This window comes from Hyaena hyaena, unplaced genomic scaffold (assembly GCF_003009895.1).
Source record: "Hyaena hyaena isolate Hyena2069 unplaced genomic scaffold, ASM300989v1 scaffold_258, whole genome shotgun sequence".
Classification (NCBI taxonomy): Eukaryota; Metazoa; Chordata; class Mammalia; order Carnivora; family Hyaenidae; genus Hyaena; species Hyaena hyaena.
Window position 1 is genome coordinate 833624 of NW_024080891.1, and position 26865 is coordinate 860488.

The window sequence follows — 26865 nt, forward strand, 5'->3', positions numbered from 1 at the left end:
CAGGGCGGGAGCTTTGAGTCACCAGAATAGGTCCTCGTCCTTCTGTCCCATTCCTGACCCTTGGAGCCCCTGGAATCCCATGGTTGTCTCTTCAGTGAGGACGTCGTCAGAGCTGGCCGTGCCAGCAAGAGAAGAGCAAGAGCCTTCAGCGGGCCAATGTCAAGAAATTCTGAGAATGAGACTCACTGTGTCCCGGTGAGAAGAAATCGGCCAGGCTATCGGGAAGGTGAAGAATTTGTAGACATGCCTAGAACTGAATAGTTATCCATTCCCAGTGTTTCTGCACTTCCAACAGCAGAGAGACAGCCAACACTGAGGAAGTCCCAGAGTGGGGGGAGGGTACAGCAAGAAGAAAAACAAGCTCTGCCCTAGAGGACAGGAGATGGACTGATGCCTCGTGGGGGTGGAGGCTCAGCCAGGGGCTTGTGCAGCACAACCAAGAGCCAGAAGCTGGGAGAACTCCTCATCGGCCAGTGCTCAAGGGCTAGACATTCAGTACTTTCAGACACAGTGGTTCACAGCAGCCTTTCCATCTGTGTGCTAACACTTACCGAGGACCAAGTGTTTACAGAGTGTAATGCCAACAGCAGAGGGGAGCTTCAAGATAGTAGCAGATTATTCTCTGGTATCCCCTGTAGGAGTGTCATAGGCTTGTAGTTTACATTTAGGTCTGTGATCCATTGTAAGTCAGTTTTTGGTGAAGAGTTTAAGGTCTTTGTCTAGATTCATTTTTTCTTTTTTGTAAGTGGATGTTCAGTTGTTCTTGCACCCTTGGTTGAAAAGACTACTTTGTTCCATTGCACTGCTTTTGCCTCTGTCACAGATAATTTGCTACTATATTTATGTGGGTATGTTTGGGGCTCTCTGCTCTGTCCCATCGATACGTTTGTTTATTCTTTCTCCACTACCTCACTTTCTTGATTACCGTAGCTTTATAGTAAACATTGAAGTCAGGTAGTGTCCATCCTCCAACTTCGTTCTTCTTCTGTATTGTGTTGGCTATTCTGGGTCTTTTGCTTCTCCCTATAAACACATATTTCATTTTGCAGGGGATTCTAATGTAAATAGTAATGTGGTTTTTAATTTCAAATGTCACTTGTTCTTTGCAGGTATATAGGAAATGACTGCCTTTGCTAAGTTAACTTTGTATCCTGTGACTTTCCTGTCATCGTTTATTAGTTTCAGAAGTGGTTTTTTGATTCTTTCAAACTTTCTACATTGACAGTCATACCATGTGTGAACAAAGACAGTTTTACTTCTTCTTTTCTAACCAGTGTATCATCAATTTCTTTTTCTTGTCTTACTGCATTGGCAAGGACTTCTAGTACAGTACTGAAAAGGAGTAATGAAAGAGAACATTCTTGCCTTGTTCCTGATCTTACTGGGAAAGCTTTGAGTTTCTCACCATTAAGTATGATGTTAGCTATAGGTATTTTGTAGATATTTATCAAGTGAAGAAAATCCTCGCAACCCCCATGCCTAGCTCACGAGTGACTGTTGGATTTTGTCAAATGCTTATACTGCATCTACTGACAGAATAATCTAATTTTTCGTTTTGTCTGTTGACATGATGGATTACATTAATTGATTTTTGAGTACTGAAGTTGATTTACATATCTGGAATAACTCATACTTGGGCACGGTATATAATTCTTTCTATACAATGTTTTGTTAGATTTGCTAATATTTTATGGAGGATTTTTGCATTTATGCTCATGAGAGTAACATTCTGTAGTTTTCTTGTAATGTCTTAGCACGGTTTTGGGATTAGGCTGTTGCTGGTCTCATGGAATGTGTTAGGACATGTTTCCTCTGCTTCTGTGCTCTGAAAGAGATTATAGAGAATTAGTATAATTTCTTCCTTAATATTTGGTCAGATTCACCATCTGAACCCATCTGGGTCTGGTACTCTCTGTTTTGGAAGGTTTTTAATTATTGATTCAACTTCTTTAATAGATATAGGCATATTTGGATTATCTATTTCTTCTTGTGTTTGTTTTGACACATTCAGGACATTGGTCCATTTCATCCAAGTTATCAAATCTGTGGGCATAGGATTATTGAGAGTATTCCTTTCATTATTCTTTTAATGTCCATGGAATCTTAGTGACATTCTCTCTCATTGCTGAGAATAGATACAAATTACTAGTACAAACTACCTCTTTGGTTTTTTGTTGTTGTTGTTTAAGTTAGACTGGCTAGAGAGTATTATTTTTATTGGTCTTTTCAGAAACCCAGCTTTTGATTTGGTTGGTTTTCTCTATGGATTTCCTGTTTTCAAGTTCATTGATTTCTGCTCTAATTCTCATTATTTATTTTCTTCTGCTTCATTTGGATTTAATTTGCTCTTCTTTTTCTAGTTTCCTGAAGTAGAAGTCAAGATGTTTTTATTTTATATCTTTATTATTTTCTAGTGTGCACATTCAGTGTTATAAATTTCCCTATGAACACTGCTTTCCCCACACCCCAGAAGTTGCGTAAATTGTGTGTTTTCATTTTCACTTAGTCATGACTATTTTAAAATTTTTCTTGACTTCTTCTGTGGTCTGTGTGTTACTGAGAAGTGCTTTATTTAATCTTCGGCTATAGGAGGGATTTTTCCAGCTGTTTTTCTGTCACTGAAAAATCTAACTAGATAACTCGTAAATTCCATTGTTGTCTAGGAGCATGCACTCCATGATTTCTGTTCTTTTAAATTTGTTCAGTGTATTTTGAGGCTTGGAAAATGGTCCATCTTGGTGAATGTTCCATGTGAGTTCAATGAGAATGTGTTTTCTACAGTTGTTAGATAAAGTAGCCTCCAGATGTCAATTATATCCAGCAGTTTGATGAACTTGGTGAATTCGCACATGGTCTCACTGCTTTTCTGTCTGCTGGATCAGCTCATTTCTGATAGAAGATGGGCGGTAAAGTCTCCAGATAGAAGGTTGGATTTATCGATTTCTCCTCGGCAGTTCTGTCAATTTTTTTCTTTTTTTAGTTTAACTGTTTTTTCTAGTTAATATACAGCACAATATTAGTTTCAGAAGCAGAATTCAGTAGTTCATCACTTACTTACAGCACCCAGTGCTCATCACAAGTGTCCTCCTTAATACTCGACCCATTTAGCCCATCTTCTACCCACCTTCATCCGTCAACCTTCAGTTTGTTCTCTATTGTTAAGCATCTCTTATGGTTTGTTTCATTTTCTTCCCTCCCCAGCCTTCCCATATGTTCCTTTGTTCTGTTTCTTAAATTCCCCATATTAGTGAAATCATATGCTATTTGTCTTTCTCTGACTGACTTATTTTGCTTAGCATAATGCACTCTAGCTCCTTCCACGTCCTTGCAAGTGACAAGATTTATTTTTTGTTTGTTTGTTCTTTGGTGGCTGAGTAATATTCCATTGCACCCATTGTATGTATACACATCTTCTTTATCCATCCATCAGCCGATGGACATTTGGGCTCTCTCCCTAGATTGGCTATTATCGATAACGCTGCTATAAACATTGGGGTGCATGTACCACTTTGAATCTGTATTTTTGTATCCTTTGGGTAAATACCTGTTAGTGCAATTGCTGGGTCAAGGGTAATTTTATTTTTAACTTTCTGAGGAACCGTCATACTGTTTTCCAGAGCGGCTACACCGGTTTGCATTGCCACTAGCCGTGCACGAGGGCTCTCCTTTCTCTACATCCTTGCAACACCTGTTGTTTCTGGTGGTGTTTATTTTAGCCATTCTGACAGGTGTGAGATGGTATCTCACTGTAGTTTTGATATGTATTTCTCTAATGATGAGTGATGCTGAGCATGTTTTCATGTGTCTGTTAGCCATCTGGGTGTCTTTGGAGAAGCATCTATTCAGTATCTTCTGCTCATTTCTTAACTGGGTTGTTTGTTTTTGGGTGTTGAGTTTGATAAGTTCTTTACAGGTCTTGGATACTAACCCTTTATCAGATATGTTGTTTGCAAATATCTTCTCCCATTCCGTCATTTGCCTTTTAGTTTTGTAGATCGTTTCCTTCTCTGTGTGAACTGACTCCTTTATTATTATAAAATGTTCCTTTTTATTGCTGATAACCTTCCTTGCTCTGAAATCTGTTCTGTCTGAAATTAATATAGCTGGTTCCATTTTCTTCTGAATAATGTTAACCTAGTATCTTTCTCTCTATGTGTCTTTATATTTAATCTGGTTTTCTTGTAGACAACATATAGTCTGGTTGGGTCTTGGTTTTGGTCTGCTCTGGTGACCTGTTTTAATTGGTATATTTAGACCACTGACATTTAAAGTAACTAGTGATATAGTTGTATAAATATATCTCATCCTTATTACTGATTTCTTCACAGTTGTTCTTTGTTCCTATTTTTGTCTTACTCTTTTTCCACCTTTTGTAGCTTTAACTGATTATTTTATATGATTCCCTTTTCTCTCCTTTTTTATATCATCTATGTTTTTTTTTTACCTTTTTTAGTGGTTACAATAGAGTGAAAGATTTTTTCAGACCTGAATCCCAATAAGAACATGCAGTTTTGCTCAACATATTTAGATGTAAGGAAACCAAGTTCATACCATGATATAGACCATGATACGCTCACTAGAATGGCCATATGAGAAAGACCAACAAGACCCAGGTGTTGGCAAGGATATGGAGCTGCTAAAATACTAATATACTGCTGGTGGGAGTGGAAAATGTGTGACTGCTCTGGAAAGAACTTTGGAAGTTTGTTAGGAAACTCAACGTATGCTTCTTTGTGATTCCACTCTTAGGTGACTCAAGAGAAATAAAAGTATATTGTTCACACCAAGACTCAGACACAAATGCTTACAGCCGCCTTATTCATGATATATCCAAACTGGATGCAACCCAAATCTCCAGCAACAGGTGCATGGAGAGCCTGTTTCTGACATTTATACAGTAGAGTACCGTTCAGTCCAGCAATAAAAAGTAATTAGGAACGGCCGATTCATGCAACAACATGAATGAGTCACACAGACATTTTGTTGAGCAAAACAGTGTGTACTATATGAAAACATTTTTATGAAGCTCTAGAATAGGCCAGATGAATTCATGGTCCTAGAGATTGTGGTAGAGCTCAGACCGGCACTTTGCAGGGTTGGGGAAAGGGCAGGAGGGGGTTCTCGGTGATGAAGATACTCCTTGTCTTCAGCAGGGAGGTAGTCTGGGATTGTATACATTGTCACAGTCATTAAACTATATTCTATGCATAGAAAAACTATGCATTTCATTCTATATAAATTACACCCAAATTAAAGCATGAAAAACAAAAATATACAGTCCAGAAATATGATTATATCCTAAGACATGAACCATTTTTGTTTCTAGTGTTTTGTCCTTAAACAAGATGGAGTATGTCAATTCTATCAGTAAGTCTTTAGATGAAATCATTAAAAAAATAGGGGGCGCCTGGGTGGCTCAGTCACTGAAGCATCCGACTCTTAATGATCTCACAGTCATGAGGCAGAGCTCCACACGCAGAGCCTGCTTGGGATTCTCTCTCCTCTCCTGCCGTCTTCCTGCTCGTGTGCTCTCTTTCTCAAAGCAAATTAAATATATATAATATATACACACAGAATGGTGGTTAACCAGGCAGATGGGATCAAATCCCATTTCTAAGGGGAACAGGAGCTGATCAGCTCATAGAAGCAGCCCACAGGGTGTGCACAGTGACGAGTACGCTTTCCATCCAGTTTAGAATCGTTAGCGCATGAAATGTTCCCACATTTTATGTGGCTTTGGTAACGTTTCATCAACGGCTTTATGGGGACTCTGTATGGGCGAATGTAAGACATTGTCCAATTGGAGCCCTTCCGTGGTGTCCTTAGAGATGGCAGGCATGGCTTGCGGTCACGGTGGCTTTCGGTGTACGTCCCGCGCTGGCCTCGTGGCTGTCGCAAACCCTTCTTTCCTTGTTTCCTAAAGGCCCCTCTTACTCTTGAGTTCACTCTGATGTCATGTCCCTGTGATTGCATGTGTTTCACCACCCCTCCATGTCACAGACATGCCCTTGCCGCCAGCGCTTCCGCCTGGGTCTGGACAGCTGCCTCACCGGCAGAGGCTGCGGGTGCCCGGTGGATTCCATCTCATTGGTGGAAATAGCTGAGCTGGGCATCGAGCCGAATGAACTGGTACCATCTCCAAATACTGCTGGTGTTTATATCTCCTCATTCTCTTGCTTGAGCAATTCCTGTTCCAAAGAAACACGAACAACTGCTCCCTGCCCTGATCCCAGCCTTTCTGATGTCATCCAAAGGGCAGGGACCTCCCTTTCCAGATGCTTCTTATTCACGGCGCCCAGGAGTCCTCTGCAAACTCTTTAGAAAGGATGCTTCTCCAAAGCTACGTTCTTCTCTCTTGGTTCCTGTGTGCAGTCTAGAAGCTGGAAATAGATTTTTAAAGAAATTTCATCGTGTGTCTGTTATTTTACTGTTTACCTTTGCTCATCAGCAGACTATCTTTTTTGATTACGAATTCTTGTTCTCTTTTGGAGAATCTATCTTATACTTTTAACACATTAATTTATCTGACATTGCCAAAATGTTTGTAGTTAAATATATGGTAACATTAGATGGTAAATTTTGAGGCTATCGATTATAATCACTCCACTGGTCAGTTGATGAGCGACAGACAGTGGGCTCTCTATACCTAGAATTAATAGTACAGTATTATTAATAAAAAGATGATATTCATCTGAGGAAATCAGAGGCAGACCTTGGTCAAGAATAAAGTTACCTAATATCTAGAGAAGTGCATCCTTTATTTAAATAAAAAATCTCTGTCCACCTCGTTCTGCTAGGTATGTTTTATGTTTCATCTGAAGAACTTGAAATGTTCTGAAATTGCTTAAGTCCTCACTTGATTTAAAGTTACACACAGGGGTGCCTAGGTGGCTCCTTCGGTTAAGCGTCCGACTCTTGATTTCGGCTCAAGTCATGATCTCATGGTTCCTGACTTTGAGACCTACATTGGGCTCCACACTGACAGCCCAGAACCTGCTTGAGATCCTTTCTCCCTCTATCTCTCTGCCTTCCCTACTCTCGTTCTCTCTCTCTCTCTCTCTCTCCCCTCTCTCAAAATAAACTTAAAAAAATAAAAATAAAGTTACACACAGTAGCCCATGTTGCTATGTAAGAGTTCTTAATTCTAGAACTAATACAAGGATTTTGTTAGACAAATAAATTTTAAGTTAGGTTGGTTGTTAATAACAGCAAACCCCTCTGGAAAAACATTTACTCAAGAATGATTCTCTGTTGACATGCAATTTTTTCTCAGTGTTTTTATTTTAAAGAAGCAACCTAGGATTCTATAAAACTAAGAATTGATAACTTAAATTTTTTAATGTTTATTTTTGAGAGAGAGAGAGAGAGCACAAGTGGGGAAGGGGCAGAGAGAGAGAGGGACACAGAATCTGAAGCAGGCTCCAGACTCCAAGCAGCCAGCACAGAGCCCAATGCAGGGCTTGAACCCATGAATCATGAGATCATGACCTGAGCTGAAGTCATCTGCTCAACTGACTGAGCTGCCCAGACACCTGAAAACTTGAAGTTTATTTTAGTGAGATCGTCACTGCACCAGGTTTACACTTACTTATATCAGAAAGCTATTTGTATTATTTGTGTCACTGAAACATCTTTTCTATGGTTTTGGCTCTCCAGCTGTTCATATTTTTTCAGAGAATCTATAGCATCCTGAGTCTGATTTACTATTTAATAAATAGCCAAAATGGGCCATATTATTAGAGGAGTACAGTAGTTATTGTAACCATGATTTATCTAAGGTAACTGATAATGTGATTTAAAATTCCTTGTAGATAAGTTTAAAAAACAATAGAGGGGCGCCTGGGTAGCTTAGTCGGTTAAGCGTCCGACTTTCGCTTAGGTCATGATCTCGCGGTTCGTGGGTTCGAGCCCAGCGTTGGGCTCTGTGCTGACTGCCAGCTCGGAGCCTGGAGCCTGTTTCAGAGTCTGTGTCTCCCTCTCTCTCTGACCCTCCCCTGCTCACGCTGTCTCTCTCTCTCTCCTAGAAATAAATAAAAATATTTAAAAAAAAAAAATAGAAAGAATCAGTAAAATGATAATTTAAGGGGAAAGTGATTTAACTTAGTCTCTTTTCAAATATGTATGATCTGATTTTAAAATGAAATGGAGAGGGTTTCCTCGGTGGCTCAGTCAGTTAAGCATCCGACTTCAGCTGGGGTCATGATCTCACAGTCCATCAGTTCGAGCCCCGAGTTGGGCTCTGCTGACAGCCTGGAGCCTGGAGCCTGCTTCAGAGTCTGTCTGCCTCTGCTCACACTGCCTGTCCTTCTCTCTCTCTCTCTCAATCTCTCTCTCTCTTTCTCAAAAATAAACATTAAAAAAATAAAAAGCAAATAAAGTGAAACGGAGGAGGTAAAGTGAACTAGAATAGTTTCTGAACAAAACATCCACTGTTGCATACCCCAAATGCTTGCTTTTTACTTATTTGACACCATTTTCCCCAACCACTGTCCCACTTACAATTAAGACTCCCTCGTAATAGAAATCTCCGGTCAGCCCTGTGTGTGCGTGTGTGTGTGTGTGCGCGCGCGCGCGCGCACGTGCATTCTAAGATAAGCAGACATGTATTTCTTTGCTTTTCTCTCTTTCGTTTTTCTGTTTTCCCTGGCAGTTTTGTGCTGGGCTTCCAGACGCTTTAACCTGGGTCCCCTAACACAAATGGAGTAGATTTTCTTAGATTAGAAGAAAATTTTGGCTTTAAACCCATTTTTCTGTCTCCATGCCATATGGATACGTGAGTGAAGAGGCGCAATTTGATATTTAAGTTGTTTGAGTTTCAGGCATATTTTTCCATGTGAACCACAGCTTTCCGCTGTCCCCTCTGGGGCATTCCTGTCATCGGGGAGCTGCTGTTGGGCCCCCACATCCACTGACCACTTTGTCCTCTAAGGGCCGGGTCGCCCAGCGCCCTGGCCCTCCCTCCAGCTTCTGTCTGGATTCAGCGACTGGTCCATCGGCAGGATCTCAGGGAGGGGAGGAGAGAGAAGTCGGTGTGTCGTCCGCTCCCCCGGCTCCATCCCATGCGTCCCTGGCGTCCCAGTGCTTCTGGGGACAGATCAGGCCTTGCTGCCTCTCCTGTCCCTTCCTGCTGTCACCGACCCTCAGCGCCACTGCACACCTGGCCTCCCTTCCACCTGTCCCTGCCTTTGTGGACATTCCCGTCCGCTGTCCTCCGGTCCCCTTGGGCGTGGGGTCTGTTTCATGTTAGGAGCCTGGCTGATAAGCTTGTATGGAAGTAGGTAAAGTTACTGTGTTTTCAAACTGGGCTACAATTTTTTTTCACTTCTTTCTCTCTTGAAAGGTTAGTAGCTATTTGGGAGTCTGGAATGAGGTCAGAGCCTATAGGGAGCAGTGATGGTGGAGAATTAGTTACTGACCCTTCCATTCTCAGCTTGCTGTGGAAATTGACCCAGCCATTCAATCTTCTTGAATTCCAGATGCTAACACAAATGCAGAATTATAATAATAATCATATGAGCATTCATTCTTTATATTTCTCCACGTCTCTACCTGAAATCTCTTATAAAGTCAATTCTGGTCCATTTGGTCCAGCCGTGTGTTTCTACTTTTCTTCCAATAGGACATCGTATCCTTGACTGATGAACGTTATAGAGAACGGGGGCCCGGAGGGGGCTGGGGGCAGTATGGGAGAGCTGGGGCTTCCTTTCTGCCCATCGCTCACCCACCGGTGTCAAGTTCTGTGGCCTTCTGATGTGGGGAGAGAATTCTAAGGTAGGGTGGCTCCGAGAAGACAGATGTGCCCCCTGGTGCAAGGGGCTCACTTTCAGGTCAGAATGTCAGCACCCCTGCAGACACCCTGCGTCTTTAGTTACCCTTCCTGGTCTGGGATGGTGCGTGGGGCTGAGGAGAAGGGAGGGGGAGGGGGGGCTCTGTCACCATAACTCCTGCAGACGTTCGCATACTTCAGCCTGGCTCTGCCTCCGACCTCCGGAGCCCCCTCCTTTCCCTTCCCGGCCTTTACTGCGGCCATCGAATCGCACTGCTGTCATTGGACCCCTGTGTTCTCCTCAGCGGCCCCTCGCACTCTTGCCCTACAGCTGTGCGTGTGATTGTCCACAACGACCTCCCCACAACGTGGAGCGTGTCACCCTTCTGCTCACAACCTCCACTGTCTGACATCTGACTTGGAATAACACGCTCCCGCCTTGTCTCCAGACGGGGCAGCCCCTCGCGTCCGCCAGGCCGGCCTGTCATTCCTCAAACACACCACACTTGTTCCTGACACATTAGGACTTGAACACCGACTCCTCCCTGTTGGGACTCTCTCATGGTTTTGCTTCTTAAAACATCTTTTACAAACTTGTTCAATGCAATATTTGACATTATTTTCTGCTTCTCCCTATTAGAATGTTAGTTCTATTTGGTTCATTACTAGAATTATGCCTGATATGTAGAGGCATTCAGAATTTGGAAGTAAATGTATTCAAACCCCCTGACACTACTTACCAAGGAATCATCCGTAGCATGGACATTGCGTTAGCCTCATCCCGCGTTCAGTGACGAGGTTACGTAAGATCACACCAACAGCACACTTAACCACGAACTCCGTCCCTTTCACCATTGGTTATTAGAATGCATTATGAATCAGTCATCTGTCCCCGTTAGGCCTGTATCCCATTCATGGAAAGAAATGAAATGATTTCCAATTCACATTAATATTTCCAGATAACCATGACCATCTAACTGATTTGTCACTGAGAGTGAAAATAAGTAATTTTATTTATTAAAGGCATTTAATTAAATTTTTTTCATCTGTTTATTTATTTATTTATTTGGTTACCAGTAAAATCACTACTCTTAGGTTGTTTTCTCTAAGTTGTTTTGACAGTGACATCTGAATGACAACTGGGTCGTAATCTTTTCAACCCTAAGAGTAGCAACGCCACCCGTGAAATCCTGTCCACAGAGAAAATTGATTCCTTGTGTTTTACAGTGCCCAGTTCTAGTTCTGTTAACGTATCTTGTTTAATAGATTTATGAGATAGAAAATCTTTTTTGAGACGAAGCTTATTAGAATATTTAGGCAAGAGAAGGAAATGTTGAGATATATGTGAATATAGATAGAATGAGATTGGATTATTTCAATCTTATGAAACAGAATAATTGTTTTATTTCACATTCTATTTCTGTTTAATGAACTTCCCTGTTGAATAAGCAGATAATAAACTCACTCATTTAGAAGCCCAAATCCAGAAATATTCTTACTTGAAACCACAAAATGATTAGGAAACTAGCTCATCAAGAAAATTTGAACTTTCCTGATCACATTAAGGGGTTTGGGACGTCACATGACATCTGTTTGGGGTCATAGGAAGGATACACAGAAGTCTCATCAATGGTTTTGAAGTTATTCATTCTGCCCCAGGAGAGACGTGTTCTCATGATAAGTAAAGTGGTAGAAGAGATTGTTAATGAGGCAAATGGCGTAAAGGAAGTGGCTGATAGGAAATTAGGGAACGTTGTGAGTGATGGGCATCCCAGACGCGGGTCACAGACATCCAGGAATCGTGTACACGGGCACCACTAGATCAGAGACCCTGCCAATGCAGCAGAGAGGTGTTCGTGCGTGTGCCTGGTGGGGCTGAACTCTGCCCCCGCAGGGGACCGTCTGAGCCACAAGAAGCCAGGCAGCCTTTAGGAGCCATGGATTCCAATGGAATGAGCTGGAAACGGCAACATCTCACCTGCTACACAGTTTTGTGTCTTCACAGTTGGCCTTTTTAAAATTGGGTAATTTGCTTCATAAAAGCTAAAGTCGGCATTTTAAAATTCCTCACTACTTAGCGGTTAGTGCAACCCTCAGTGTAGGCTTCCTTCAGGGTAAACACATGTGTCTGGACCACATCCATTGAGATTCTAGGGCGGACGTCCGCTGGAGGCCTTAAGCAGCGTTGTCTTAATCTTCAAGAGAAAAGATGAAACCAAACTGTATTTAGAAAAGGGAAGTCGGAGAGTGGATGCAAAGCCGCTGGGAAAGAGCTGCTTGCACGCGGGGGTCAGAGCTGCTCCCCAGGCGCCCGTCCCGGACTCAGAGGGGAGGACAGACTTGCGTCACTCCGGCCTGGGCTCCAGCTGCCCACGCCCTGGGGACCTCATTTCCTCTCTTTGCACCTCACGGTTTTCTTAGAGAAACAAAAGGATTGGGGTAGATTTTCTTCTTTAAGGTTTCTCGGCCCCGTACATTTCCAAAACTCCGTGGGAGGGAGACTCCGGCCCACAGCTGTACAAGCACAGCAGAGGGCTTGGGACGTGCAGCCACGTGCCCACGTCGTTTCTGATTTCAGCCGCAGCACCGAGGCAGCCGGACATGTGCCAAGCCCTTCCCGGGCCAGTGACAGAGGTGACCCATGTCCTTCCAGTTTGGCCAACTCTGCTCTTTAATTCCACTTAAGTCCCCGCCCCTGGTTTTGCACCTTCAGCCCCTCCTCGTCCTGTCGTAAAGCAGTGCCTACTCTAAGCCTTTTAATCCTGAGGTCGAGGGGTCTTTCTCACCTGTATTGCGAAAGCCACGCTGACCTGTTTTCTGTTCTTCTTCTAGAGACCGTGTCATTGGTTTGATGATGACTGCCTGTGATCTTTGTTCCGTAACAAAACTGTGGCCAGTTACAAAATTGACAGCAAATGATATATATGCAGAGTTCTGGGCTGAGGTATGTTTTCGATTTTTACGTGAACGTGGAAATGAGAACAAATTGGCTGAGAACGTAAATGTGTGGGTACTTAAGTAACAGTATCTTAGGGGCTCAGGGTGCCAGTTCCTTCAGAAAACGATTGTCAATCGCATGCGGTAGAGGAATTAGCATTTCTACGCAGATAATAAAGACATTTGCGCAGACGTACAGCCCATGGTGTTGTGAGTCCCTCCGTGTCACCTGTTGTGTGTGTCTACAGCTAGAAATTTGGGAGATGATGTACCACAGACAGTGTGAGAATCTGTGAATATACCAGAGGGTTAATTCAGCTGCAAATGATGAGTTCTTCAGAACATGTGGGATTTTAACTCATAAAACTGCTGATATGGGAAACAACCGTGGAAATTACTTTAATGAATACCTTTTCTTGACTGAATTATCTAAATTATCAGAAATGTGTGTTTTATTTCTCAAATTCTTTCAGAACTTTCCAGAGCTAAGTAGAATATTCTCTTGTTCAAATGAATCCACAAATAGCTAGGCCCCTGCATATTCATAGATTGGTGGAGGTGGTGAAACAAAATCTTTGCATACCTCATTTGGTTTAAAGACAAAATTAAATTTGGAGGGTGAAGAGTTTGGTAGTTGCTGATTCAAACCATCAGCCTCACCCATATTAAAGAATGGATGTAAAGAGCAAAAACCAGAAAATCATTCCATTGAAAGTTTAGAGACGATTGATAACATTAACTTGTTTTCACGATGGCAAAGAGAAGAATCTTCGTTGGGTGAGGACCACAGACCTCGAACTGATTCTACTCGTGTTATTTCCCTGGAATGCCTTCCTCATTGTGTGTACATACTCTTGCATGGTGTTTTTTCCCCTTATTTTATAACATATATCCCAAAGCCTCATTACTACCAGGCTCAATCAGGAAGGTTGTCTTAGATGTGCACATCTACGCTGTAACCGCTGACTTTATTCTCAGCCCACTTAGTTTGCTTGTGTGTCTAAGAGTAGTACCGTGGGGCACGTTCTATGAATAGCACCCGAGGAAGCTGGTCTGAAGCTAGCTTATTGTTTTGCAGATAATTTTATTTAACTGCTATAATCCACACTTTAGTAACTATGTTTGTATTCTAACATGTGGATGAATGTGTGACGGACGACGTAGATTCTTCCCCTCTCTATTCTGCACGGATTAAACAGTCCACAAAGATTGACTAAGCTCCCAGGGTGCTCAGGGAGGCCGTCTTCAAGGACCTCGTAGTCCGTGGGAGGAAGCTGCTGTCGTCCCTGCGTCTTGCCCGCTGACCTCCCAGGGGTTCGCTAGGTCCGCTCTGCCCAGCACCCACCGTGCCCCCCGCCCCAACCCCACTCCAGGACTCCGCCTCCCCGTGCCCACAGCACTGCAGCGTTCTAAACGGGGTCCTTGCCTTGTCGCTGCTCTTTGCGGTCCTGCTGCTTGAGGTGAGAATCCTGCTTTCGTACTTGGGAACGAAGCCTCAGGCCAGCTTCCCCGCCTGTCTCTGTGCCTCAGTGGCCACATCTGCAGGCTGGGGATGACTCGTGGCCATGTTAGCGCCATTCCCAGTCTGTCCCTGCGTGCCGCCGTGATAAAGGCCGACGTCATGAACTTGATCTGCACAGCCTGCTGCCCCCCAGGCTACTCCACGTCTCAGCCCGTCTGGGTTCCCTGACCCGAGTCCCTCTGGGCACCGCCCTGCCGCCTGCAGCCTTCCTGGGCAGGCCTCACCCTAGCGCATCCCTGTGGTGTCCACCCCACAGCCCTCGGTCTTCCTGCTCAGCACGTGTCCTGATCTGGGAGCACAGTACATAGGTCATTGTTCCGTCAAGGTCTGTTCACTTACGGGACTCGTAATATCCTTGAGCAAGGGCCCCGGCTGGCGTCACCCGCTCACGAGGGAAAAGGAAAAAGTTCAAGAGCCTTTGACGTTAACATTTAAAGTGATAACACTAGAGCCAGAGCTGTGTTCCAGAGCCTTCATGTCCTTAGAACAACTTCCTTCATCCCACACCCAGAATTCTTAGCATTGTAGTTGTTTGTTTCCAGACCCTACCTTTAGCAAATCTAGGATGTTCTCAGTTCTGTGCCTCTGACATCTAAAAATAAGCATGACTGTCAAGTAATTAAAATCAGAGAATAATTAAGACATGTGAGGGATAGTGGGAAGTACAGAAAAGATTGGGATATAGTAAGAAAGATTTTAACGATCTTTAACAAATAACTAAAAAGAGGAAGATGATTTTTAAAATCTATAAAATGGGGACAATAAGTTTTAACTCCTAGTATTCCCTGAAGAATAAATGAAATAATATCCACAAGGTACTTATCCCAGAGGGTGCAGCATAGTAGATCTTTAACATAAACATCTGTGATTATAGCCTTATGGTGCTTACAGCCAGTTACGCCGGGTCTCTCATAACCGGTTTTAGCAGGCTCATGTTGATTCTTGATATACAACATTTCTCGCTAAAGCCTCACTGCTCCTCTCCAGAGCCTCGCTTCACCCAGTTCAACATGCACAAAAACTCACTCGAAACGTAAGTGGGGAAAAGGCGGCGAGGTGTTCTGTTCCCCTCGCTGCTCCTCCCTGGTTCCTGTGCTCCTCCCGTTAGAACTAGCACCAACTTCCGCACAGCAGAACCAGGAGAGGGGGCATCGGGGTAAAAGCCAGACGACACATTAAGTTTCTTAATTAATTAAGTTTGACATTTACATGGATCGATAGCCAGAGCCGTTATGCATTTTGAGGAAAATTAATGGATAAAGGGAGCAACTCGTTAATAGCAAAACTTTGAGGCTGCTGATAAGCTGAGAAGTCTTGGCTTTCCATGTCTGTCGCAGGGTGACGAGATGAAGAAGCTGGGAATCCAGCCCATCCCCATGATGGACAGAGACAAGAAGGACGAGGTCCCCCAGGGCCAGGTATGGGTCCCCCTGCGGGGGCAGACGGTGGGAGGCGCTCAGGAGGCCGTCCGTGCACAGAAAGGATGCCCCATCCTGTGGAGCCTGGGCCCGGAAGTCTTCTCCCCTCGCGTGGGGTTTGGGGACAGCGAGACCCGGATTAGGAAATTCTAGTTGATTTCGGGAATCCACAACTGCCCTTGCCTTCAGTTCTTTCTACAGATGTAAGCGCAGGTATCGGTGACTTGAAACAGAAGAGTGGATGAATTTGGACTGTTAGCATGTTTAACAAGCAGAAAGCCTTTTGTCATTGTGTGAAGCTAGCTTTTAGAGAGAAGCGTTACAGATTTTGATCAGGTCCACGTTTCCTAACACGGAATGTACCGCATTCTGGTACATTTTGAGTTTTCTCTTACCGTCCGTTGACATTAATTATTATTTTTTCAGGTCTTACCACATAGTTTATGTCAGTTTTGCAATGTTTTGACAGCTCGGTGCCTTGTCAGCTCTACACGTGAGCAGGCATGGTGCAGCGTTCTTCTCAGCCTACAGTCTTTCAAAACTGCCAGGCTTCCAACACCGTCAGGAGGAAGTTAGTTATGGACAAAAAGTTATAATACTTAGTTTAGAAAACATTTGGGGTTTTTTTAGTTTTTTTTAATAGTTTATTTCTGAGACAGAGAGAGACAGAGCATTAGCAGGGGAGGGCCAGAGAGAGAGAGGGAGACACAGAATCCAAAACAGGCTCCAGGCTCTGAGCTGTCAGCACAGAGCCCAACACGGGGCTCGAACCCACGAACCACGAGATCATGACCTGAGCCGAAGTCGGATACTCAACCGACTGAGTCCCCCAGGAGCCCCTAGAAAACATTTGAGAAAATGCACAGGATGATGGTTTTGGACAAGTTCTAAAGTTTTCCTACTTAAAGCTGGTTAACTATTAATACAACAGTTCAGGCGAGTCCAGTCTTTCTAGGAAGTCAGCGCAGAGAAGGTCTCCGGTGTTCTCCTCCTCACTGCCCGCGTCCGTGGGGTGCTCGCGTCCTTCGCCAGCATTGCAGATGGGGTTCCTGTTGTTCTTCCTTACTGAACACGCACCTATGGGCCTGTCTCGTGTGCATTTTACAGTTTAGTGTCTTTTGAATATTGTTTATGGAGCTTTCCCACGTCGGGCCCTGTCTGCCCTCTCCGGCCTCTGCTCACTCTGTCCCACCCACCGTGTGATTATCTAAGCATTTGCCTCTGTTTTCTTCCCTCACCCTTTGTTTCATTGCTTCATGTTTGACCTGTTAATTCCTTTAATCTTACCTCGCTACAATGGCTTAAGATAGGGATCTAACAAAATTCTTTTCTTCCAATTTTTGTTTAAATTCTAGTTAGTTAACATACAGGGCGATATTGGTTTCAGGAGTAGAACCCAGGGATCCGTCACTGACATACGACACCCAGTGCCCATCGCAATAAGTGCCCTCCTTAATGCCCATCCCCCATCTAGCCCACCCTCCACCACCCCCTGTCCCTCAGCCCTCAGTGTTCTCTCTGTCATTAAGAGTCTCTCATTGTTTGTTTCCCTCTCATCTCTTTTTTCCTCTTCCCCCATGTTCATCTGTTTTGTTTCTCACATTCCACATATGAGTGAAATCTTGTGACATTTGTCTTTCTCTGACTTATTTTGCTTAGCATAATACATTCCAGCTCTATCCATGTCATTGCAAATGGCAAGATTTCATTCTTTTTGATGATTGAATAGTATTCCATTGTGTATAGAAACCACATCTTCTTTATTCATTCATCAGTCGATGGACATTTGGGCTCTTCCCATAAGTGGGTGGTTGTTCATAGTGCTGCTATAAACATTGGGTGCATGGGCCCCTTCATAGTAGTTTTGTATCAATGATGTGTCTGAGACAGGGCTAGTATACAAAATCTATAAAGAACTTACCAAACTCAGCACCCCCCAAAAAAGAAATAATCCAGTGAAGAAATAGGCAGAAGACATGAATAGACACTTTTCCAAAGAAGACATGCAGGTGGCCAACAGACACATGAAACGATGCTCAGCATCCCTCCTGATCAGGGAAATGCAGATCAAAACCACACTGAGATACCACCTCACACCTGTCAGAGTGGCTAAAATGAACAACACAGGAATCAGCAGGTGTTGGCGAGGATGTGGAGAAAGAGGAGCCCTCACGCACTGTTGCTGGGAATGCACACTGGTGCAGCCGCTCTGGAAAACAGTGTGGAGGCTCCTCAGAAAGTTAAAGGGGTGCGTGGGGGGCTCAGTTGGTTAAACATCCCAACTCTTGATTTCGGCTCAGGTCATGGTCTCACAGCTTATGAGATCGAGGCATCTGACTCTGCTCTGACCACACCAGAGCCTGCCTGGGATTCACTCTCCCCCTCTCTCTGCCCCTCCCCTACTGGTGCTCTCTCTCCGTCTCTAAGTAGATAAGTAGATAAACATTAAAAAAAAATTTTAAGTTAAAAATAGAACTACCCTATGATCTAGCAGTTGTACTAGTAGGTGTCTTCCTAACAAAGTTCTGCTTTCGGGAGAGTTAAGCTTTCGTCCCAGCAAAATGCCCAGGATGGCTGGAAGTGGCGCTGGAGAATGGGCCTCCGTCCCCACACCATTCAGTAAGACAAGAGTTTGGCTTTTTGCCAAAATTGCAGAATCCATTTATAGTATGAGAGAGTGTTAAATAAAATATTTCTGTGAATAGCTAATATTTTACCAACTGCGTTGCTTCTGAATTGGGATTAACATTAAATTATTCTTTGCCATAATAATAAAATACTCTGCTTTCCCATATTTCTTTCTCAAGATCTTCTGCTCCAGGACAGCTGCTTAAAATATTAAAATAAGAGGGGCTCCTGGGTGGCTCAGTCGGTTAAGCATCTGACTTTAGCTCAGGTCATGATCTCACAGTTTGTGGGTTCGAGCCTCACATCAGGCTCTGTGCTGATGGCTCAGAGCCTGTTTCAGATTCTGTTTCTCCCTCTCTCTCTGCCCCTTCCCCACTCATTCTCTGTCTCTCAAAACTGAATAAATGCTAAAAAAAATTTTTTTTAAACATATTAAAATAAGAAACGCCCCTGGGTGAGTTACAGAGTTAAGGACAGAAACACAAAGGCATTTGTCTAGTAAGGTTCTGGTGAGGTGGACCTCCCCCCGCAGGAGACAGACAGTAAGCACCTCCAAGAGTCTGTTCGTCTGTACCTGGGCTGCATCTCGCTGAAGTTCAGTGGGTTTTTTTTTTTTTTTGAGGAATTTGGTAAGCCCTGGTTTGGGGGGTCACCTCACCCAAAGAGCCAGTCATATCTTGTCCACGTTGTCAGCCACTTGGCAGTGATTTGTAACAGTGTTCTCTGCTAACATTGCAGCGGGTCTTTTTCATCTGCCCTTCAGTAGGCCAGTCTGGGATAGCAGCGTTTATTCCTCCTATGCCCTGAAATTCCTAAGAAAATGTCCTTTAATATATTTTTTAAAGTGCTGGAGATCAAAACCTGTGAAATCTGGTGTATTAAAATAACTTTAACCTGGATCACCTGGGTGGCTCAGACAGTTAAGCATCGGAGTCTTGATTTGGGCCCAGGTCACAATCTCACAGTTCATGAGATCCACTGACAGCAGGGAACCTGCTTGGGATTCTGCCCCCCACTCGCTCTGCCCCTCCCAGGCTTGCTCTCTCTCTCTCTTTATCTCTCAAAAATAAACATAAAAAAAAAAAAAAAAGAACTGTAACCTGAGAAGAACTGTGATACAGTCAGTGAGATTGGTTGTAGGTCAAAAATAGGGAAGGAGGGAGATGAAGAAGGTCTCAGGAAACCACACAAGGCACCAACAGCCAAGGGTAACAAACCCACAAAATACCCGGTGCTGAATCCCAAATATTAAGCTGGAGAAGAGGCCGCCGTGTAGAAGAAGAGCATGTTTGACTCTGAATTGCCTGTGGTAGAAAAGTAACGTTTTGGGGCGCCTGGGTGGCTCAGTCAGTTAAGCATCTGACTTCAGCTCAGGTCATGATCTCATGGTTCATGGGTTCCAGCCCTGCCTCGGGCTCTGTGCTGACAGCTCAGAGGCTGGAGCCTGCTTCACATTCTGTGTCTCCCTCTCTCTCTGCCCCCCTCCCACATTCCGTCTCTCTCTCTGTCTCTCTCTCTCTCTCTCCCTCCCTCTCTCTCTCTCCCTCCCTCCCTCCCTCTCTCCCTCTCAAAAATAAACATTCAGAAGAAAAAAAAAAAAAAAGAAAACCTTGAGCAGCAACAAGAACGAACTTGAATGATAACTTGACCGATCCGTAAATGGAGCCTCACTGGATGTTGTACTTGGGTTTCAGATTAACCATTCTTTATGTGCGTTATTGCAAAAAATACTTTAAGACGTTTTGAATGCCCCCTACTACAGTGTTTGTCCAGTCCAGATATCACAGAGCGGCACTAGAAAGTTGAGTCCATAGTTAGGCTTGAGGAGTAGAAGCTTCAGTTGAGAAGCAGCATCTACAAGAATGGCTAACGTGCAGTTTTGTGTCTTCTTGCCCATGGCTCCGCACCTGGCCAGCTGGGTTTCTACAACGCCGTGGCCATCCCCTGCTACACCACCCTCACCCAGATCTTCCCGCCCACCGAGCCCCTCCTGAAGGCGTGCAGGTACGTCCCACCGCTTCAGCTGGGAAGGTCAGTCTAATAAGTGACTAAGACTCCGTATGGGATTTTCTGCCCATCGACCTGTGTTGTGTCTTCTCTACGGTTTACAATAAATGTAATTTTACAGGCCGTGTGTTTGCCCAGGTAACAAGTATACGTTAATAATATTCATAAAATCACTCAACCACCACCAAGGAGCAAGAAGGTGTTTGGTTTTGGATTTGGTTTGTTGTGACCCAGGGATCCGTGCCCAGTGTGGTTTTGAAAAGACAGGGCCTTAGGGTGTGTTCAAGGCTGCTGGTGGGGAGGAGCTCAGCCTCAGCCACAATTTATTGTGGAAACGAGGAGCGGAAAATAGCACGGGATCTCCTTTCTCCGGGAGTTCTGTCTTCTTCCTGAAAGAGCTGGCAGGCATCTGTCATCCCTCCTAACTTCAGACTTCTCTGAGCCCCTTATCATTGCTTTTGAGGAATGAGCTCAGCTAAGTACATTGCGATTTTTGTAAGATTGTCATTTTACTTTGAGAAGAAGCCCCCTCCGGGGAAGGCAAGGGGCTACGGGGTGAGATTCTCCGGGTAATTCGGCGTCCAGCTGATCTTTCCAACAACCTAACCATGAAGCACCCTGGGGGTTGGGGTGGGCACACTGCGGCGGGGGGGGGGGGGGGGCGTGTGGACAACGTAATGGTTTTAAAAACAACCAGAAGCCTTTAGGATACGCCCACCTTCTGCTGTTGAAACTCGTTTCATGAACTAATTACTTTAAGGAAAACAAAAGTACAAAAATAGGAAGATGGGGGAAAAAAAGATCCTGCTTTTTTACCTGTGTAAGTGATGGTTTCTCTTTCTTCTCGGCTCCTGGGAGGGTCAACGTGAAACATCCCAGCCTATTTTGTTGAACCATCGCTGACCTTAAGCAGCAGTTAAAGTATTATCTTATTACGTAAGGACTAAGCCCTGTGGACAATAAGGAGTTGGAGCTAGGACTCATTCCTGATGGAATCAGTTGGAAAATCAGTGCCCCACCAAAGAGAAATGGGCGTCTCAATCAAAATCCAGGCTATTAAAAAAAAATCCTAGGCAATAGTCAAGTCTTTTCCTATCTGAAAGTTCACTGTATTTTATGTGAAATATTTAGAACCAACAGAATGACTACCTGGTATTATATTGTCATCATCAAGCACTAGAATTCATCTGTCTCAGCAACTTTGATACATTCTTGCTTCATTTTAATTGACTGAACCACATAATCTGTTAAAGGCCATTTTAGTCTTATTAACACTTAAAAAGTTCATCACCTATCATTGGTGTCTGAGGAAAGAGAGCAAAATTAGTAGATGTCTTTTTTCCAATATATCAAAAATATCCCTTTAGGTTCTGGATAGTTTAGGACAATATGGCACAAAAGCTAAAATGTGACATTTTTCAGGTTACATTTTAGAGCTTTTGTCCAGACGTGTCTTCTCATGCGTGTGACTTGTACGAATTTTGTGTCTGCGGTTGACTCTGTGTCAGGAAGCGAGACGCAAGGTGGGACACGTTGCTGAGACCTCTTCCTGGTGAACCAGAGGAGGCAAACTGTCGGTCCTGCGGGGGCAGGGGTCACACTGCCCAGGGAGGTTGAGTGACCACACCTGCAGCATTTGAACCGCAGGTGTGGAAATGGACAGGAGGGGGGGGGGGGGGGGGGGGGGGGGGGGGGGGGGGGGGGGGGGGGCAGGCGCCTAGGCACCTGACATCAGAGGTTTCCAGAACACAAAGATGGCGTTAGTGCATCAAGGAAATTTGCAGCTTCTGCGTCACGTGTGACTTACGGTGGATTTTTATATGTGACACAGCGTTCAAAACAAGACTGCTCCCCAGTTTCGGGTATGATGTGACGGGGAGCCCAGGCAGCGCCCTGCTGCCACCCGCAGAGCGCACTCCTGGCTGCTGGTGCTGTGACCAGACATTCTGGCTGCTGGAATTTCCCTTTCTACTTATCTCCCTGCTCCTGGGTCGTACACCCTACAGCGTGCACCCCTTTCTACGTCAGCCTTTATTAATTTTTTTAATGTTTATTTATTTAGAGAGAGAAAATGGGGAGTGACAGAGACAGGGAGGGAGGATTCCAAGCAGACTCCGCATGGTCAGCACAGAGCCCAACCCGGGGCTCAAACTCAAAAACCGTGAGATCACCACCTGAGCTGAAACCAAGAGTTGGATGCTTGACCAACTGAGCCCCCCAGGCGCCTCTCAAGTCAGCCTTTCTCACTGATTGAGAGATAAGTCCTGAGCTGTGTTCGCTTTTGCCCTTGTCTGGAGCCAGTGGGAATAGGTGTCCCCAGGCCTTGGTGGCTTGAGGCTCTACGGAGGAAATCAAGGTGCAGGGCCACGTCGGGGAGACAGGCTGGGGCCCTGCGTGGCCACAGCAAGAGAGTCACCATCAGAGTTAGGAGGGCGCCAGAAAGCCATCTTGCCCAGTTACGCCTCCGGCTGGTGTGGTTAAATTTTGATACCGAGTCCAGAAATCCTTTTTGAAGTATCCCCTGTCCCCGCATCTTTTATCTGTAGGAATAACCTGAGCCAGTGGGAGAAGGTGATCCGAGGGGAGGAGAGTGCCGTGTGGATCTCATCCCAGCCGGGGGCCCATGCGCCGTCCGACAAGCCACTGGCAAAGACAGAAGACTGACCGCTGCTTGACCAGCTGCCCCACCGAAGACGCCCGTCTTGCTTCTCTGACTTTTCTTCCTTTTATTTTCGTGGGAGGAAACCTACACCTGGTAACTCGGCTGCAAGCCTCTTCGAGAAGCTTCCATCAGGAAACACGGCAAGCGGATGGCTCCCTGCCAGGCTCGTCTGTAACGCTTCGTGGACGACAATCGGCCAGGACCACCCCGTGACCAGAGCAGCTGGCCACGCGCGACCCCACGTGACCTGTGACCAGGCCTTCTCTAATGGGCTCATACTGCTGAGGCCTTAATGGAAAAGGACAACAGTTATTCAGAAGGGGGTACTTTTCCGCTGTATCTTCGTAAGGAGGGGTGAACGTGGTACTATTATGATATTGTACTTTGGCTTTAACACCCATGTTGCTTTGATGTTGTTGGTTATAAATAGGAATTTTTACATATTACTCTCGTGAATGTTCGTGTGTGACCTACTCGTGATTAGCGTGAAGTGTAGCAGACTGCCTCGGGACAAGTATCCTTGAGGTGACGGCGTAAGAAGTGCAATCAGTGGTGGAGCGTAGTCACATGCTTGTTTCAGGACCTCGAGAATTGAAAGTTTAGGGGGACGGAAGTGTGCTCTGTACGTTTATACGAAAGGGCTTCGGTGAGTGGGTTGCACACTGAAGGAGGCAGACTTTCCATCGTCCTGAGAAGGGAAGAAGGCGTACACCGTAATAAATCTCAGAACGCCAAGTATCCATCTAAAAACTGGCAAAGAATATTTTTTAAGTTTTTTGTGCCCTCGTAGGCAAATTTTCTAAACCCTTCACATAAAGAACAAAAGAGAAGCAAGACATGAATTCTTCTTAACAGACAGGTCTTATGGGATGTAAAATGTGAATTTTAATAATGATTTCTTTATATTTTCACTTGGTGTCGTTGCAAACTTTTAGACTCACACTCAAAATGAGAGGTTTACGGATTATTTAATTAAAATACCATACGTTTCTCTCAAAATCAAATTAAACCATAAAATTTCAGTCGTGTGTAATTTTTACTTTGATCTGCTGCCCACCTCCTGTGCTTCCCCCTTTCATGCTCCTCAGTCCCACTTCCCAAGCCCTCCATCCGTGACGAGGAAGTCGAACGCAGTCTGAATGCTTCGGGGCTTTACCTCCGTTCTCTTGCCTCTGCTCGAGGTCAAGTAACCAGATAGCAACCTGTGGTCTGGAGAGTTTCTTCTGTATAATTTTGGGTGGACTATTAGTACTCTATAACGCAAACATTTTAAAGAATACACAAGAGTCTGGGCCCCTTCGTACAGGGATTAGAAGCCAGTCACTTCAGGAGCACATTAATGCTGTAAAGATTTGTAGCTCAATGCAATGGCAAGGTCACCTCCAAAGCTGTGGTCAGCCCTGACCTGAAGGAATTAGAGTCTGAAGACGTGGTAGGCTGACTCATAATACATAGTCCATCCACTATTCATGTGGCAGGAAGCTGGAATATTACCTTTAATGAAATACATTTTTTAAATATTCTTTTACATATTCAATAGTGTACACATCGTTATCCATATGGCTTTTGCAAAAAAAAAAATCAGATGTTTCTACAACATGATTTGTGTTGTAGAAGAGTTAGTTATATATAAACACTTCTTACTTTAAAATTAACACTATGTGTTCAATTTCCCTGTGGGCTTTTGAAAGTTACTATCTTCCCTACATGGAACTCCACTTGCTATTGAATTCTACAGTCTGAGGTAAAATGACATAGTTGACGAGAGAAATAGCCCTGTAGCTAGACACACACACACACACACACACACACACACACACACACACACACGTAGATAGTTATACACGCATGTATGAAAGGACATATGTATCAGAGGGAGAGGTGCAAAAACATCTATAAGAAGTGAACACGGGCCCCATTCTTCAAAACCTGATGTGTGTGTGTTGCAAAATGCATATTGTTTGATAAGGAGCTGCTGACTAGAAAATGTCCCTTTTCATGTTAGTGCATTTATAAAATTGAATTCTAAAGTGTTGCACGTTTTTCCACACCCACATTTATGAAACTGCACCCACCAAATTGAACCTCGATCACAAAAATTAGTATAGAAACCTTTTAACTCGAAGCCTGAAATTCAGGGGGTTAGGAAGTACCATTTAAGATTGTTTACTTAAAAGGATCTTAAAAGAATGCGTGAATTTTGCTTTTTGATAATAGAAAACAGTCATGAGGGGAAGGAATCCTCTGGCTATTTTTGCATGTTAAGATTGCTATTCTAAGATTATTGCAGAAAATTCTCTTATTCTGGCATAGCCAGGTGGATTATGTGATGTAATGTGTACTTTGAACAGTTTTCCAAAAAAATATACATGGATCTCTTGGTTTGTTGATTTCTCCTAAGGTATCATCCTAATCAAAGTTTGAACAAAGGACTATATTCTAACATAAACTATTAATATTCCTTAGGACTACTTAGGAATCATAGATTTACCTAAAATGGGCCCAAGATGCAGTGATATTTAGTCAATGATCTGCTTTGGAAAACAATGTACTTAGGAGTGTTTTTATATGTTGGCAGATATACTTAGCAGACAAACTTTTGAGTTCTGTTCTCATCTTTCTCCCAGATCTTTTCTTCAAAGGGCAGATGGTTTTGATTACCAGAAGTTTTGACAAGTTTCTCATTAAGGTGGTATTTCATGTTGGACCAAAATTTCCCTCCATATAAATTTGGTAACCAGCTGGGAGTATATGGAGAATGTTCGATTCGTGGAAATTGTTATCGGTCGTGCTGATTTATACTAGACACAGCTTCATTGTCAAATGCAATTCGTACATTATCTTCCCAGAGATACTGAATATATTTTTGAACTAGAAGTGTTCTTGGCAATGCATGCCAACAACATGAAATATTGAACTTAGGCCATGGAATAAAATTCTAAAAATTGTAAGCATCTGATTAATTAATAGTTGACTTTGGTTTAATTAATTAGAAAAATTTATTAGACATAATGGATGTGGAAAGTAAGTCTCAAAAATGGCCCTTTTACTACTGGGCAGGGTCACGGTCCACTTCCCAGGCCTCATCACTCTATTAGGCTTGTCAGGGTCACCGAGACGAGGCGAACATGAACTACTCGGCACAGCCATCCTCATTCTGGACCCTTCCCTCACTGGGAAAGCGTCTGTGCAAATGATACAGTGCCACTCGAGGTGACATGTTCTCACAGTGACGACGACAGAACTACGGAAACTGGATTTCTTCAGCGTAGGTTTCCTCTTTTGAGCATGCTTTTTAGATAGCTTTAGATTCTTTTATTTTAATTTTGTACAATCTCCGTGAATTTTGCTTTATCGGTATGTTTGGGCCATACTAGCCATGTTTGTACGTGGTACCCATAGATGCACACAATCCTTAGCTACCTGGATTTCTCAGCAGATCTACTTTGGATGTTACGTTTCTGGTCTTTGAACCCAACATTAAGGTTTGAGCTTTAATAGGACTAAATTCTTCACCATGCCTTGGCCTGTGCCTTTATTTTAAACTCTGTGATCTTACTTCTTTGTTCATATATTTATCATTTTGCTTCTCTTGCTTGATTATAATTAAAAACATTTAAAGGGACACATCTCTAGTTAATTTGATCAAACTGAATGAATAGGACCATTCTCTCCTCCTCAGATTTCTGTCCTTTGTTTGATGTCCTTCATACATACCGTCATGACAGAACCAAGGAGCCGTGCCGACGAAGGCTTTTTTGCGACCATTTTCAAGAACTGTGCCACAATGATCACACGATTATGTGTGATGTCGTCGGGTTTCAGGTACATATGCATGACTTGGATCTTGAAAATCACTTCTATCTCTATTTCGGACACGTGTTTGCTTTCTACACTGTGCTGATTTTACTTAGGGCTTAACTCT

The 26865-nt window shown here is 43.9% G+C and overlaps 1 protein-coding gene across 5 annotated transcripts in view; it reads left to right on the plus strand.

Annotated features, from left to right (window-relative positions):
- PDE10A (phosphodiesterase 10A) overlaps nucleotides 1–23383 on the plus strand; it is a 305877-nt gene extending 282494 nt beyond the window's left edge. For all 5 annotated transcript variants that reach the window (XM_039245521.1, XM_039245526.1, XM_039245523.1 and 2 more), the window contains 4 exons: nucleotides 12599–12710; nucleotides 15563–15643; nucleotides 20187–20275; nucleotides 22825–23383. In XM_039245521.1, coding sequence (XP_039101452.1) covers nucleotides 12599–12710; nucleotides 15563–15643; nucleotides 20187–20275; nucleotides 22825–22942 — 400 coding nt within the window. In that variant the 3' untranslated portion in view covers nucleotides 22943–23383. The remainder of the gene's footprint in view (nucleotides 1–12598; nucleotides 12711–15562; nucleotides 15644–20186; nucleotides 20276–22824) is intronic.
- The last annotated feature ends 3482 nt before the right edge of the window (nucleotides 23384–26865 follow it).